Source organism: Schistocerca nitens, chromosome 2 (genome assembly GCF_023898315.1).
Source record: "Schistocerca nitens isolate TAMUIC-IGC-003100 chromosome 2, iqSchNite1.1, whole genome shotgun sequence".
In the NCBI taxonomy this organism is placed as follows: Eukaryota; Metazoa; Arthropoda; class Insecta; order Orthoptera; family Acrididae; genus Schistocerca; species Schistocerca nitens.
The window spans coordinates 13063680-13077818 of NC_064615.1; the positions used below are offsets into that span (position 1 = coordinate 13063680).

At 39.5% G+C, this 14139-nt stretch overlaps 1 protein-coding gene across 1 annotated transcript in view; it reads right to left on the minus strand.

The window, feature by feature from the left end:
• Window positions 1–572: 572 nt before the first annotated feature.
• Window positions 573–14139, minus strand: part of LOC126235676 (UDP-glucosyltransferase 2-like) — a 97228-nt gene continuing 83661 nt past the window's right edge. The window contains exon 7 of the mRNA XM_049944404.1: window positions 573–1681. Within this exon, the coding sequence (XP_049800361.1) occupies window positions 1396–1681 (286 nt within the window). The 3' untranslated portion in view covers window positions 573–1395. The remainder of the gene's footprint in view (window positions 1682–14139) is intronic.

Below are 14139 nucleotides of genomic sequence, written 5' to 3' on the forward strand. Positions count from 1 at the left end.
CCTCCTCGATCGACGACTGCAAACCTTCAATCAACCAACAAGCAAGACTAAAAGCACGTAAAGTTTTAGAACTGTGTGGCAGACCTCAGCTTTTTAAACTGTTGCATTACAGAAATACAGCAACTTAGCATGAACCTTTGTTGCTCATTGTCCCAATTGCATTACCAAGCAGGGTCCCTTCCTTTTCCGGAATGAACCAGAGTGTCGTTGAAATTCATACGCCAGCATTAAAGTAATATCATTCCATTTCACTGCTTTAATTTCAAAGTTCAGTAAAAGTATTCATAGCTGGCTACAATATTTAGATTACACAAGCACAAATTAAGAGTGCGAGTTTTGTTACCATATTTTAGCTTACGTGTGACTGCAGCTCAGCTTGGTACGTACTATATTTTACTATTGTTAATTGTTCAACATCATTCAATTGAAGTTCAAAGTTAAATCTCTTATTTCTAAATTGCGTAGATTCAAGTAGCTTTTGAAATGATTGTTGAGGTAGCCCAAGACTAACCTTATTTTATTGAATTTCGTAGTGCTTCAGAAACAAAGTTCACTATTAATTTCAGTCACTAAATTAACTTTCAATTTTCCAGTTTTATTAATTCTTTTCCTAAATTAAGTCAGAGTGTAGCGAAATTTATTACTTCTGACAAACATTCAGTTTTCACACAACACGTGTCAACCTTCAGTTGCCACGCTTTTAGTGCTAATTATATGTGCATTAATCTTTCATTTTCAGTTATTATAGTAGTTGTCCATAGGACTGGCGACCGTAATTTTCCCCAAATCTAAAATATCTAATTAACGCCAATTGATTGTTAACGTAACGACCGCTGGTTTCCTTTCTTTACTAATTTTACCCTTTTCTCGAAATTAATTTCCACAATTTCATTTCCATTTTTCCTTTCATTTAGATGTAACCCTTTCCTCCCTCTTTACCGACAAATTAATTTCGGTGACGATTGCTTTTCCTAAATTTTCATTGGGTCCACGCGGTTTAATTTTTCACTGTCATTAAGGTCAATAAGTGAGGGGGAGGTTACATACTGTGTCTCACGATTTACATATTTGTCTGGAAATGGGTGATCGTTAAAACTTTATTTCTGTCAATTGTAAATGCACATGATTGTAATCCACTTAAATTAATAACGTGTTATTCTAATGAGGACTAAAATTCGAATTATTTTCCTACAGTCGACTGACTCCAATACAATCCAACACACTACATCTAAATATAAATAGAATACTGCTGCAATGACATGAAATAACTTCTTCATAACTTGATGGTATAGACTGTGATTCCTGAAGTATTATTCGCAGAGAAGCACACATTTTGAAATATTGGTGAGTCTGCGGTTCCTAACGAAAGATTTGACGGAATCCATTTTCATCGCATCACTGCTTCTTCTGCTTCTGCTTCTGTTTGCTGCCTTTGAAGAAGGAAACTACCCGCCGTGTGACGAAGTAGACAACGTAGAGTGTGAGGGCAGCGACCACCAGCAGGAAGGCGATCACGTCGAGCAGCAGCAGCTGCCACCAGTGCAGGTCGAGGGCGGCGCTGCGCAGGTGAGGGGCACCCTCATGGCGGATCACGTACTCGATCCACCACACCGCCCGTTCCAGAGAGTCTGCCCTGTGCTCGCGGAACACGGGCGACAGCCTTTTCATGTTATCCTTGTACCTGCAGAGAGCAATATTATCACGGATGCAGAGAGTGTGACAGAAATTACGGCGCAGGACACAGCATGCAAACAGAGCTAACATTACAGAATGTGGACGAATGTCAAAGAGAGTGTTCCTACACGGCAACAGGTCTTAATTGTAGTGCAGATTTCCAAAGATGATTATGAGCCTGATTTACTTTCTGACAGGCCATGAACGTACTATGACCATTTATAGAAAATAAAAAAAAAGTCCGACAAATATATGATCACGTGACAACATTGATCCACCAGACCATATTGTTCTAGAGCGTCCAGCCCACGAAGAATTGCAGACTCAAGTAAACGGTATTGGTACACTAAATGGCAAATGGCACCTCGTAGCTCAGGTAGCCAGAAAGTTAGACAATATGTAGAGTATAAGAGGAACCGAATTGTAAGTGGTAACGCTGAATAGAATACTGAGAGACTGAATATCTCCGAGGATTCACCAATGCCGGAATCAATGTCTACACAGAGGAGGACCGGAAGTAGTGGATATGACACCAACAACGTGGAAAGTATAGGAGAACCGGCAGGATGATTGGGAACTTTTAAGTGACCTATGTGGGTCTCCAGGAAGAGGAGGCTGAAGGGGGTTTGTGTGGTGGGTGGTGTAGGCTGCACGGGTTGATTCCCCTGCTACTGCGGTCGACGCCGCAACCTCACCTAACGGCCGCTAGCTGAGCCGATGCGCTGCGGGTTTGGGAATGCTTGAGGGTGCTATGGGTTTTCTACAATTGAAGGGCTTGGTGCAAAAACCAGGTAAGTCCATTTCTGGTCAAAAATGAGATGTTATCGGCATGAGATATAACATCAGAACGTGCTTCTTTTGGTGCAAGAACCAGACTTTGGCGGAGTAATCTGAATGAGATATGCATGGTTGCGTTTGGTGGAAGAAACAGGTTAGTCCTGGACTTTCCTGGCTCTTGCACCGGTAGGTGGCAGCACTAGCGTGGCAGGCTGTTGTGTTGTTTACATGGCTGCGTGTAGATTAGATTAGACTATATTAACACTTGTTCCATAGATCATGAATACGACACTTCGTAATGATGTGGAACGTGTCAGGTTAATAAAATGTCTGTACAAGATAATACATTACACAAAATATTGCATGACACTAATGTTTAATGTTTTTTTCTCTTAATTTATGTCTAAAAATTCAGCCAATGAGTAGAAGGAGTTGGCATCTAGAAAATCTTTTAATTTATTTTTAAATGTTAGTTGGCTATCTGTCAGGCTTTTGATGCTGTTTGGTAGGTGACCAAAGACTTTTGTGGCAGCATAATTTACCCCTTTCTGTGCCAAAGTCAGATTTAACCCTGCATAGTGAAGATCATCGTTTCTCCTGGTGTTGTAGCTATGCACACTGCTATTACTTTTGAACTGGGTTGGATTATTAACAACAAATTTCATAAGTGAATATATATACTGTGAGGTTACTGTGAGGATCCCTAGATACTTAAATAGATGTCTGCAGGATGACTGTGGGTGGGCTCCAGCAATTATTCTGATTACACGTTTTTGAGCAATGAATACTTTTCTACTCAACGAGGAATTACCCCAGAATATGATGCCATACGAAAGCAGTGTATGAAAATAGGCATAATAAGCTAATTTACTGAGATTCTTATCACCACAATTTCCAATAACCCTAATAGCATACGTAGCTGAACTCAGACGTTTCAGCAGACCATCAATGTGTTGCTTCCAGTTTAACCTCTCATCAATGGACACACCTAAAAATTCTGATAATTCTACCTTAGCTACAGACTTCTGTTTAAAGTCTATATTTATTACTGGAGTTGTGCCATTTACTGTATGGAACTGTATATACTGTGTTTTATCAAAATTTAAAGAGAGTCTGTTTGCTGAGAACAACTTAATAATTTTGTGAAAAAACTCATTTACAATTACATCACTTAGTTCTTGGTTTTTGGATGTTATTACTATACTTATATCATCAGCAAAAAGAACCAACTTTGCATCTTCATCAATGTGGAATGGTAAGTCATTAATGTATATCAAGAACAGTAAAGGACCTAAGACCGAACCCTGTGGGACCCCGTACTTGATAGCCCCGCAGTTTGAGGAATCAGCTGTTGTTTTAACATTACATGAACCACTTATTTCAACTTTCTGCATTCTTCCAGTTAAGTATGAATTAAACCATTTGTGCACTGCCCCACTCAAATCATAACGATTAAGCTTATCGAAAAGAATTCCATGATTTATACAATCAAAGGCCTTTGAGAGATCACAAAAAATACCAATGGGTGATGTCCGGTTATTCAGAGCATTTAATATTTGATCAGTGAAAGCGTAAATAGCATTTTCTGTTGAAAAGCCTTTCTGAAGTTGAAGTTGAAGTTGTTCAGATCGTGTGTTTGTTTGCATTTATCTGTAGTGTATATTGTGTTTAAGACATGTTTTCCGATGATTCACGCAGTGATACTGAATATGAACACGTAACAAGGAAAAGAAAAGGGTGGTCCTAGTAAATGGAAAAGAAACAGAGACAAGCTCGAAAGGCTACATGGTGAGTCGTATGTCACATGTAGTGACAAGGTTATTCCCGCTCGTGAAACTGGGCCTCCATGCAACTGCAGAAGAAAACATTTAGATGTACTTGATACAAAGGAAAAACAGGAAATACTGACAAAGTTTAACTCACTTTCAACAAATGAAGCACAGGATGCGTTTTTGTGTGCATCGATTACACCAAAGCAAGTTGACCAGCGAAGGCCTAGAAAAGGTGAAGATTCAGAAGTTCGTAACTTTACATACGTTTACAAGGTACGTATCTGTGTAATAACATGGAGTGTAGTAATATTAGCCCAAAATAATATGTATTTTTAAAATTAGGAAACCGAATTTATTCACGAAAATTTTTGAAATAATTTTTTGTGTCTTTCCAGGTTCAGCTTAAAACCCAACTACTTGTAATATGCAAAAAAGCTTTCTGCGCTCTTCATGGGATAAAGAAGGCACGGGTTGAACGTCTGGCTTCATTTGCATCCAAAAATATTGGACCACCCACAGATTGTAGAGGAAAACATGAAAACAGGCCTAACAGACTGAGTGATAATGACTTAGAAAATGTTATAAATCACATAAAACAGTTTCCTGCACAAAAATAGCACTACAGTAGAGCACATAATAACAAGAAAGTATTTTTATCTCCAGAATTGAATGTAAAGAGAATGTATGAGTTATATTTAGAACAGCATGAGGCAGATGTTTTTAAGACCTTAAAACCGGGTGAAAAAGTGCAAAACTGTAGGGTAACATATGACTATTATTATAGATGTTTTAAAGCGAATTTCAATATTTCATTTGGACACCCAAAAAGTGACACTTGTGGGATGTGTGATTCTTTAAAGAAATTAATAGAAGATTGTATTGATGATTTGGAACACAAAAGAGAGCTTGAACTCGAGAAGGAAGTACATTTGCGAAAGAGTGAAGTACTCTATGAACGACTTAGGGAAGAAACTAAAAGGGCTAGGGAAAATAAAGCTGTTGATTGTTTAGCATTTGATTACCAGCAAAATTTTCCACTTCCAGTACTTCCTTCAACAGATGTATTTTATCTGAGACAACTGTTGAAGTACAACTTTAATATACACTGTTGCAGCAGTGGAAAGGCTCAAATGTTCATGTACACAGAATTTGATGGCAAAAAGGGTCCTGATGAAGTTATTTCCTGCTTAGATTGGTACCTTGAACATGTCATACAACTGAAATTGTATTATTTTCAGAAAACTGTACTGCACAAAACAAAAACAAGGCACTTCTACAGTATCTCTTCAGTCCTGCACATTTAACAAATTTCAGAAAGTTACGCATTACTTTCCAGAGCTGGGACACCGATTTTTGACTTGTGATAGGGACTTTGGGAACATTGAAAAGAGGAAAAGGGTTGCAACTAGATTGCACCTTCCTCCTGAACAGTGGCATTCACTTGTTAGAAAATCATCTAAATTTTTTAATATTGTTCCTGTGAAACAAAACATGTTCAAAAGTTACAAAGACCACTTTCAACAGTTCTTTAAAACAAATATGAAAACAAAACACAATGAGCTTTTCAAAATTTAACAGTATAAAATATTGCAATACAGTTATGCTACCAAATACATATTTAAAGCCAGCCAGAATCAACAGATGACTGTTACGTCAGAGTTTGCACCACTAAAGAAGGCAATAAACGGTGACATTACTTTCCGAGAGGAATCATTGTATGGTGGTCCTTTACCTCTTAAAAGGCACAAATATGATGATGTCATGAAATTGGTTAGAAAGTACATTCCTTCAGCAGATATGGGTCTCTATGAAAAACTGTTTCCCTCTGCAGGAAATGATGGTGGTGAACACAGCCCAAATGAAATAGAGTAAGAATATTTTAAAATTACCATGAAGTACTTTAAGTGTAAATCAAGTAGGTCAACAAAATGTTCTGAGACTGTAGATTTTATATTTAGTTAATGATAAAACCTTAAAAAATTTACATTGGGGCAGAATAGTTTACGTTATAAGACATGCAACACTATCTATAATTTTTCTGACAAAAGATATTGTAAAATGTCTGGTAATAAACAAAAAGTAAATTACGATTCATTATTTGTTGTTATTTTATTTTCATGTTATTCATGTCCGATTTTGATGCAGTATTTCAGATTTTAAAGTCTTTGGTGCAAAAACCAGGTAATTCCAAATATTTATAATTGCAATTTTGATTTATTTATGTGTGTATTTTTAATTTCAAAATTTTATATATTGCACATAAAATACAGGGCTATAAGTCAGTAACACTGTCATGTATAATTTCTCAAAAATACACACCTTCTATAGATGTCAAACTTTGTTTTTCTGTTTTCTCAGAATGTGTATTTTGTGACTTGCCTGCTTTCTGCAGCAAACCCTTCAATTGCGGTTCTAGAGAAATTTGTTAATAAAGATATGAGAGTTAGGAAGTCTTTCCTGAAAATGTCTCTATGAAGTGTAGCCATGTATGTAAACACAGACAATAAATTGCTTGGACGAGACCAGAAAAGAAGCTTTTGAAACATGGTTCTACAGAAGAATACTGAAGATTACATGGATTTGTCACGTAGCTAATGGAGAATGTACTCAACAGAAATGGGGAAAAAAGAAACTTCTGGTGTAACCTGAGTAGAAGAGGGGGTCGGTTGATAGGACATTTTCTGAAACATTAAGAAATCATAAATTTACTAGTGGATGGAAGTGTATGTATGTGTGTGTGTGTGGGGGGGGGGGGGGGGTCAGACTTTCCACCAAAGGTCAAGGGTAGCATATTTGATCAATAATTAAAACGTTCTCGGCCCCCGGTTCAGAACCCCTCCGTTTAAAGTTTGATCAGTAATCAGCTAGCGGCCAAAGACTTCCGGCAAAAGAAGTACTCATTCTGTCAACGGCCTTATCAAAGAGGGCGCAGGGGTGGATTGAAGTTGAGGGCATTTTCTTGTCTTTGGAGTGGGAAACTGCCCCTAAAGACGGAAGAATCTCTGTATTCTTATCTTTACCTGAACAATTTTGTGCTAAAATGTAAAGAAAGCTTTTCATATGAATTTTTTTATTGGCTTGATCGCCTGGATTATTAGTTTCGATGTGACTAAGCTGCTATCGACAGATCCACTGTTTAACTCGTGCTGCCGGCACGCAACTGAGACATAAGCGGCACTTCTTGATGTACTTCATTTGTACGTCTCTGTCTTGCTATGAAGACACAGCTATATTTTTTTATCTTTTGCTCTTTTTTTATCATGAGTCCATTACGGTTGGAAGGAAACAAACGTGTGGTTTATCCAACAACATGATTTCATAACTTGTACTCCGTGGATCTGACTACAGCAGTTCATTCGCGTCAAAGCCAGGTGTATATACAGGTGACACGTGATCAAGGCAACAAAAAATTTCATATCAGAAACTTCGTTTATGCTTAATTAATTGATTGATCTCGAGCCGACAATACCACACCCATAATTATTGTACTTCCTTCTTTCGTTGAGTGACTGAGATTTTTCTTCTGTTACCCATAGTTTCTTCGCAGTTACCATCTTTTTACCTATGTTTTTCTTTCCAACTTTTTGACTGGTCGTTATAGAGACGTGCATTCCTGATCAACTGAACTGTCAATTGAGATAGTCATCATCGCACTGTCTGTAGCCTGAGAGAACGTCATTCTTTATTACTTCCGTGACCCACTTCTTTGCGCACTGATTCTTCCTGACTAATCTCTTAAACTTCAGCTTACTTGGCCTACTGACTTATGACCACAGCAGTTGAGTCCCATAGTGCTCAGAGCCATTTGAACTTGGCCTACTCTTCAGCCTATTATCACAATAATATCAGTTTTACTAATATTGCTGTGAATGTACACTATGTGATCAAAAGTATCTGGACACCTGGCTGAAAATGAATCAAAAGTTCGTGGCACCCTCCATCGGTAATGCTGGAATTCAGTATGGTGTTGGCTCATCCTTTGCCTTGATGACAGCTTCCACTCTCGGAGGCATACGTTCATCAGGTGCTGGAAGATTTCTTGGGGAATGGCAGCCCATTCTTAACGGAGTGCTGCACTGAGGAGATGTATCGATTGCGGTCGGTGTGGACTGGCACGAATTCGGCTTTCCAAAACATACCAAAGGTGTTCTATAGGATTCCGGTCAGGACTCTGTGCAGGCCAGTCCATTACAGGGATGTTATTGTCGAGTAACCACTCAGCCACAGGTTGTGCATTATGAACAGGCGCTCGATGGTGTTGAAAGATGCAATTTCTACCCCGAATTGCTCTTCAACAGTGGGAAGTAAGAAGATGCTTAAAACATTAATGTAGGCCTATACTGTGGTAGTGCCACGCAAAACAACAAGGGGTGCAAGCCCACTCCATGAAAAACACGACCACACCACAAGACCACCACATCCAAACACGGCATTCGCCATACCCACACCCTGCCATCGGATCACCACATTTGTCATTGCACAGAATGTTTTTCGACAGTTCAGTCCTCTAATGTTTACGCTCCTTACTCCAAGCGAGGCATCCAAGTTTTCTCACCTCCTGCCTAACTGTCATAGTACTTGCAGTGGATCCTGATGCAGTTTCGAATTCCTGTGTGATGGTCTGGATAGATGTCTGCCTATTACACATTACGACCCTCTTCAACTGTCAGCGGTCTCTATTAGTCAACAGCCGAGGTCGGCCTGTACGCTTTTGTGCTGTACGTGTCCCTTCACGTTTCGACTTCACTATCGCATAGGAAACAGTGGACTTAGGGATGTTTAGGAGTGTGGTACATCGAGAAGTGCCGCTTGTGTCTCAGTTGGGTGTGGGCAGCGTGACTTACGCTGTGGATCTGTCGATAACAGCTTAGTCCCGACGAAACTAGTAATCCACGCGATAAGGCAATAAAAAATTTCATGTCAAAAGCTTTCTATACATTTAACCACAAAACTGTTCAGACGACTGGCACAAGTGACCCCGAGTGACCTGACCACGTTCGATGTCCGTGAGCACCGCGGGACGCATGATTCTGCTCTCTCATGACGTCTAATGACTGCTGACACCGATGATATGGAGTACCTGGCAGTAGTTGGCAGCGTAGTGCACCTCATACGAAAAACGTATGTTTTTTGGGGTGTCCGGATACTTTTGATTACATAGTTTATTTATCATAATACAACATTTCTCTCAACTTTAATAAGTTGTGTACTAATTGGCTGGCACGACAGAAGTAGGAAGAACTTGAAGGCAGGATTTAATTTGTCATTGGGAATACGAATTACTGGATGGAAATTTAGTGGAATAGAAAGTGAGACAGACGAAAGAAGGCTAATAGAGAAAGGAGACAGAAGAAGAGAGAGAGATGGAGAAAGCAAAGGTAGACATCGAAAATGAAACACATGCCTTAGTTTGCTCTGGGACAAAAGGGAAAATAGTCCGAGCTTCGGGTTTCAAAGCTGTTTTTATAATTTTATACATCAACATTTCAGGCACTGTTGTAAATGACCTTCTTGAGGGTGGTGTATTTAGTAAGAATCCAGTGCCGTGCGCCGATATAACACAATCTATCTCCATCCTACGCCTAGGTTTAATTTATCATTCAACTTTCAAGTTTTTCTATCACTTTGGGGCTGGATACAGACGTGTACGCAAAGCTTAATCGCTCACTCATGTACAGAGTGTACAGAAAACCTACCACGATTGATAGATAGCTACACTCAATCTCAAACCATCACACAATTCCGCACTGTACACTTTAATAAGAGGGAGCATTGTATCAGACTGTTCATCGACTACTTTTCCATCCTGTTGTATTTTATACTTGTGTGCAGTTTCGTTGTATGGGCTGTTAATTTCAATGTTCTAACTTTATATTATCACAACATAAAACCAAAAGTGAAAAGAATCGCAAAAAAGAACATCTCCCTCCTAGTACATAAGTGAATGTGTAGGTAAAGCTCTCAGTCGAGCATGAAAGGCGATCTATCGGAGCAGCAACTCCAGGAAGGACACGGTGGATAGGGTGCACATGACTGCGTTTCACAAAGTCAGCTTTTAGTGTTAAATAGACCGACGGGGTGGTCTATTGACCCACATCTGATGGATCACAGAAAGCATGTTTGGCTTGGAGTAAATTACTGTGTAAGATGTACAGCAATTAAAAAACTACCGACTACCCACTTTTCTTCTTATTTCCGCTCCCTGGAAAAACAAACACTTAAATCTTTTTTATGAGAGCTCCTGTTTCTCACGTTGACTATGATGATCATTTCCCCCTACATAGGTGGGCGGTAGCAAAATATTTTCACACACTGAGGAGAAAGTTCGTGATTGAAATTTCATGAAAAGATTCTGCCATAACGAAACAGCCTTTGTTTTAATGATTGCCACCCCAACTCACATATCATATCTGTGACACACTCTCCCCTATTTCACGCTACTACAAACCCAACTGCCCTTCTTTGGACTTTTTCGATGTCCTCCGGCAGTCCTAACTGATGGGAATCCCACAGCGCATAGCAACACTCCAAAACAAGACGGACAAGTCTAGCGTAAGTAGTCTCTTAGTAAATCTGTCACGTTTTCTATGCGGTCTGCCAGTAAATCTCTATCTTTGGCTAACTTTTCCACAAAATTATCGATGTCATCGTTCCAGTTTGTTAACCGTAATTATAATCCGTAAGTATTTAGTTGAATTGAAGGTATTTAGATTGATGTGATTTATCATATACCCGAAATTTAGCGAACTCCTTTTAGTATTCAAATGGATTAGTTCACACTTTTCAATATTTAGAGTTAATTGCCATTTCTCGCTCCGTACAGATATCTTGTCTCAATAACTTTGCAGCTGTTTTCGATCATCTGATGGCTTTACAAGACGATAAATGACAGCATCATCTGCAAACCATTTAAGAGGTCTGCTGAGACTGTCTCCTAAATTGTTCAGATCAGGACGACACAGGGCCGATAACATTTCCTTAGGGAATGCCAGCAATTACTTCTCTTTTACTCAATGGATTTCCGTTAGTTATTACGACATGTGACCTTTCTGACCAGAAATCACGAGTCCGGTCAGACAACTGATAAGATACTCCATAGGCACGCAGTTTAATCAGAAATCGCAATTGAGGAATGGTGTCAAGAGCTTTGTGGAAACTTAAAAACACGAAATCAGTTTGATTTATCATGTCATTAGAACTCATTACTTTGTGCGAATAAGGAGCTTACAGTGTTTCGCAAGAATGGTGTTTTCCGCGTTTGTTAGTAAATCGTTTTCTTCGAGATAATTCATGAATTCGAACACAGTATATGTTCCAAAAACTTCCTGCAGGTCTACGTTAATGATATGGGTCAGTAATTTAGCGCATTGCTCCTGTTTCCTTTCTTGGGTCTTGGTGCGACTTGTGCAAGTTTCCCGTCTTTAGGTATGCGTCTTTGAACGAGCGATATGTTGTACCTGACTGCTAAGCATGGAGCTATTGCATCAGCATACTCTGAAAGGAACCCTTACTGGCATACAGTCTGAACCGGAAGCCTTGCCTTTATTAAGTTATCTAAACTGCTTCCCACACCGACAATCGACTTTTAAGTTACGTTGTCAGTTGTTCTGGAATATTTACTTCGTCTTCTTCGGTGATGGCATTCCTGAAATCTGTGTTCAGTAACTCTAATTCAGTGTCACTGTAATGAGTAACATCACCGTTCTTGTCACACAATGAAGGTGCTGTATACGCCCTGGAGCGGATTGATGCCGTCGAGAAGCCGAACGTTTGGTAGAACGTCCTGACCGTTAGCTACAGGGACCTCGTCACTGTGCTGAAAAATAGTGTCATGTGGAAGAGACGTTTCTGTAGTGTTGTTGTTGTGGTCCTGATTACTGGTTTCATGTAGCTCTCCATGTTACCCTATCGAGAGCAAGCTTCTTCATCGCGATCTACCTACAGCAACCTACGTCCTTCTGAATCTGCTTAGTGTATTCATCTCTTGGTCTCCCTCTATGATTTTTACCCCCCACGCTGCCCTTGAGTACCAAATTGGTGATCCCTTTGTAAGGGAGTATGATGAGGGAGCACGTCCCCCTGATCGTCGTGAAGTTGACACTAATACCGATTCGCGAGTGATGTGAAACAGAAAGTGACAAGTGCCGAATTACGTGTTTCGCGTCAACCGCGTCGGCCATCAACAACCATGGATTGCAGTGAGAATTGTTGTGAATGTTAACCATCAGCATTGCGTGTGACGAAGCACTGAAAATCAGGAACCAGAAAAAGTTATAACCGTAATTAGACTTGTAAGGCGAAAGTAGCAACTGCCTCAGAATTTGTGCGTTCGTAGAAAATAGAATACAGTTTGTACATCGCAACCTTTGTGGTCCTTAATAATAGACAAACTTTCAATCATTCCACTATTCATCTCAAAACAGCCGCACTCGGTTGAAATACCCCGGAAGCCACAGCAAAAAATAAAACCGATAGCCTTTCATCCATTAAGCACACGGTCAAATAATCAAATAATTAACTGTTTGGCGGCTTCGGTAAATTACACAAAATCCAATAAAGGAAATAAACGGGGGTGTTTCACCTTCATGCCTCAGAATGTGTCCTACCAACCGATCCCTCCTTCTAGTCAAGTTGTGCCACAAATTCCTCTTCTCCCCAGTTCTGCTCAGTACCTCCTCATTAGTTACGCGATCTACCTATCTAAACCTAAGCATTCTTCTGTAGCAACACATTTCGGAAGCCTCTAGTCTCTTCGTGTTCAAACTATTTATCGTCCATGTTTCACTTCCATGTTTGGCTACACTCCATACAAATACTTTCAGAAATGACTTCCTTCCATTCTTCTGTAGCAACACATTTCGGAAGCCTCTAGTCTCTTCGTGTTCAAACTATTTATCGTCCATGTTTCACTTCCATGTTTGGCTACACTCCATACAAATACTTTCAGAAATGACTTCCTGACACTTAAATCTACACTCGATGTTAATAAATTTCTCTTCTTCACAAACGCTTACCTTGCCATTGACAGTCCACATTTTATATCCCGTCTACTTCAACCATCATCAGTTATTTTGCTCCCCAAACAGCAAAACTCATCTACTACTTTAAGTGTATCATTTCCTAATTTAATGCCCTCAGCATCACTTGATTGAATTCGACTACATTACATTATCCTCGTTTTGCTTTTGTTGATGTTCATCTTATATTCTCCTTTCAAAACACTGTTCATTCCGTTGAACTGCTCTTCCAGGTACTTTGCTGTCTCTGACAGAATTACAATGTCATCGGCAAACATCAGAATTTTAATTTCTTCTCCATGGTTTTCAATTCCTACTCCAAATTTTTCTTCTGTTTCCTTTACTGCTTCCTCAATAAACATATTAGTATAACATTGCGGATAGGCTAAAACCCTGTCGCACTCCATTTCCTACCATTGCCTCCCATTCACTCCCCCCTCGGCTCTTATAATTGCCATCTGGTTTGTGTACAAATTGTAAATAGCCTTTCATTCCCTGTATTTGTCTCCTGCCACCTTCAGAATTTGAAAGACAGTATTCCAGTCAACTTTGTCAAAAGCTTTCTCTAAGTCTACAAATGCTAGAGACGTAGGTTTGTCTTTCCTTAATCTATCTTCTAAGGTAAACCGTAGGGTCAGTACTGTCTCACGTCTTCCAACATTTCTATGGAATCCCAACTGATCCCCCCAAAGTTGGCTTCTACCAGTTTTTCCATTCGTCAGTAAAGAATTCGTGTTAGTATTTTGCATCTGAGACTTATTAAACTGCTAGTTCGGTAATTTTCACACCTGTCAACACCTGCTTTCTTTGACATTGGAATTACTACATTCTTCTTGAAATCTGAGGGTATTTCGCCTGTCTCATACATCTTCCTCACCAGAATGTAGAGTTTTGTCGGG